The sequence below is a fragment of the Epinephelus moara genome, chromosome 18 (assembly GCF_006386435.1).
Source record: "Epinephelus moara isolate mb chromosome 18, YSFRI_EMoa_1.0, whole genome shotgun sequence".
Taxonomy (NCBI): domain Eukaryota; kingdom Metazoa; phylum Chordata; class Actinopteri; order Perciformes; family Serranidae; genus Epinephelus; species Epinephelus moara.
In genome coordinates, this window is record NC_065523.1 from 39,681,917 (window position 1) to 39,683,472 (window position 1,556).

Below are 1,556 nucleotides of genomic sequence, written 5' to 3' on the forward strand. Positions count from 1 at the left end.
CACACACACAACACACACACACACACACACACACACACACACACTTACCACGCTGCATTTCATAAACTCAAGTCAAACACACACGCGCCGCGCACGCTCCAGATCTGACATCACTTTGATTTTGGGATAAGAAGGTGTTGTTTACCTGAGCTGCTGCTGCTGCTGCTGCTGCTGCTGTTGTTATTGTTGTTGTTGTTGTTGTTGTTGTTGTTTGTGTCCACGGCAGTCATCGTCATTCTGGAGTCCGTCAGTCATGCACGAGAGCGTTTTTTAAAAGTCTCCTCTGAGCTCATGACGAAGAAGAGACGCGGCAGCAGCAGGAGGACTGAAGAAGAAGAAGAAGAAGAAGGATCCACCTGAGTGTGTCTCAGAGCACAGGTGATGTCTGTCTGTCTGCTGCACGAGGAGCCTGCTGTCACTCGCTGCACGCGCTTCCCTCTCTCACTGTTTTTTTTTTTTCTTTCAAACAGGGCGCGCGCTCCCCTGGATGATGACGTGAATGTGCAGGGGCCGCCGTGCCCGCACGCGGCAGAAAACGGGACCATGTGACCGCGGGGAGAGCCTCGTGCCCCAGTGACACACTTTCCCGCCCCTCTTCTCTCCTCTGGGTTGTAGCTCCGTGTTTAAAGCTCCGAGCACGTGGAGCTGCAGCCCGCTGCTCAGATGCAGGGGCGTTGTGGGATATGTAGTCACCTCTTCATCTGGGTGCAGGCTGGGGTTGTTCTTCATTTGTATTCATATTACTACAGATTTTTGGAGGCATGTTTTCTTTCAACATTTTGGTGATTTTATATACTTTAATTGTTTTGTAGTGATTTTAGTTTTACTTTAAAAAATATTGGTGATTTTTTTTAGTCTTTAAAACTTTTGCTTATTTTATTTTAAATGTTTTTTCCTTTAAAAACTAAAAAAGTTTTAAGGATTTGAATTTTGGTGTTTAAAAAACAAAAAAACAAAACTTTTTGGGCCATTTTTTCCTTCAACAACAGGTAATTTTCTTTTTTTCTGAAAAAAATGTTTGATTTTTTTTTCTTTTATTCTTGTTAGAAACATTTTTAAAAAAAAAAAACATGCAGGTTTGGAAGCCAGAATAACCCCATGTACGTATCACAGCCAGGAACTATTGTTGGATATTTAAATTTCTGACAGTCTTTGGACACATCATGTACGACGTTGCTTCCATCAGAAAAAAAAAAAACATAACCAAATCTGAGCTTGAAATATATTTATATTATTATATTTGATCACAATTTAAAATTTGGACAAATATAAACTGTTTGCACGAACGAGAAGAGTGAAAATGAGATTGTCTCTGTTAAGCCAGTTCTGGATGATTTCTCTCTTGAATGTGGAGGGGAAGATTTTCTTTAGTGTAGTAGCACAGAGATTAGCTAGCTACTTAGAAAGGAATAGCTTAATAGATACCATGGTGCAGAAAACAGGAATACAATGTTTTTCAGGGTGTTTAGAGCATACTAGCATGATCTGGCACCAGATTCAGGCAGCGAAGATTAAGAAAAGGGACCTGCATGTAATATTTTTAGATCTTGCAAATG

The 1,556-nt window shown here is 40.8% G+C and overlaps 1 protein-coding gene across 1 annotated transcript in view; it reads right to left on the minus strand.

The window, feature by feature from the left end:
* The window catches only part of nr1d1 (nuclear receptor subfamily 1, group d, member 1), a 13,279-nt gene extending 12,858 nt beyond the window's left edge, over positions 1-421 (minus strand). The window contains exon 1 of the mRNA XM_050068421.1: positions 146-421. Coding sequence (XP_049924378.1) covers positions 146-236 — 91 coding nt within the window. The 5' untranslated portion in view covers positions 237-421. The remainder of the gene's footprint in view (positions 1-145) is intronic.
* Between the last annotated feature and the right edge of the window lie 1,135 nt (positions 422-1,556).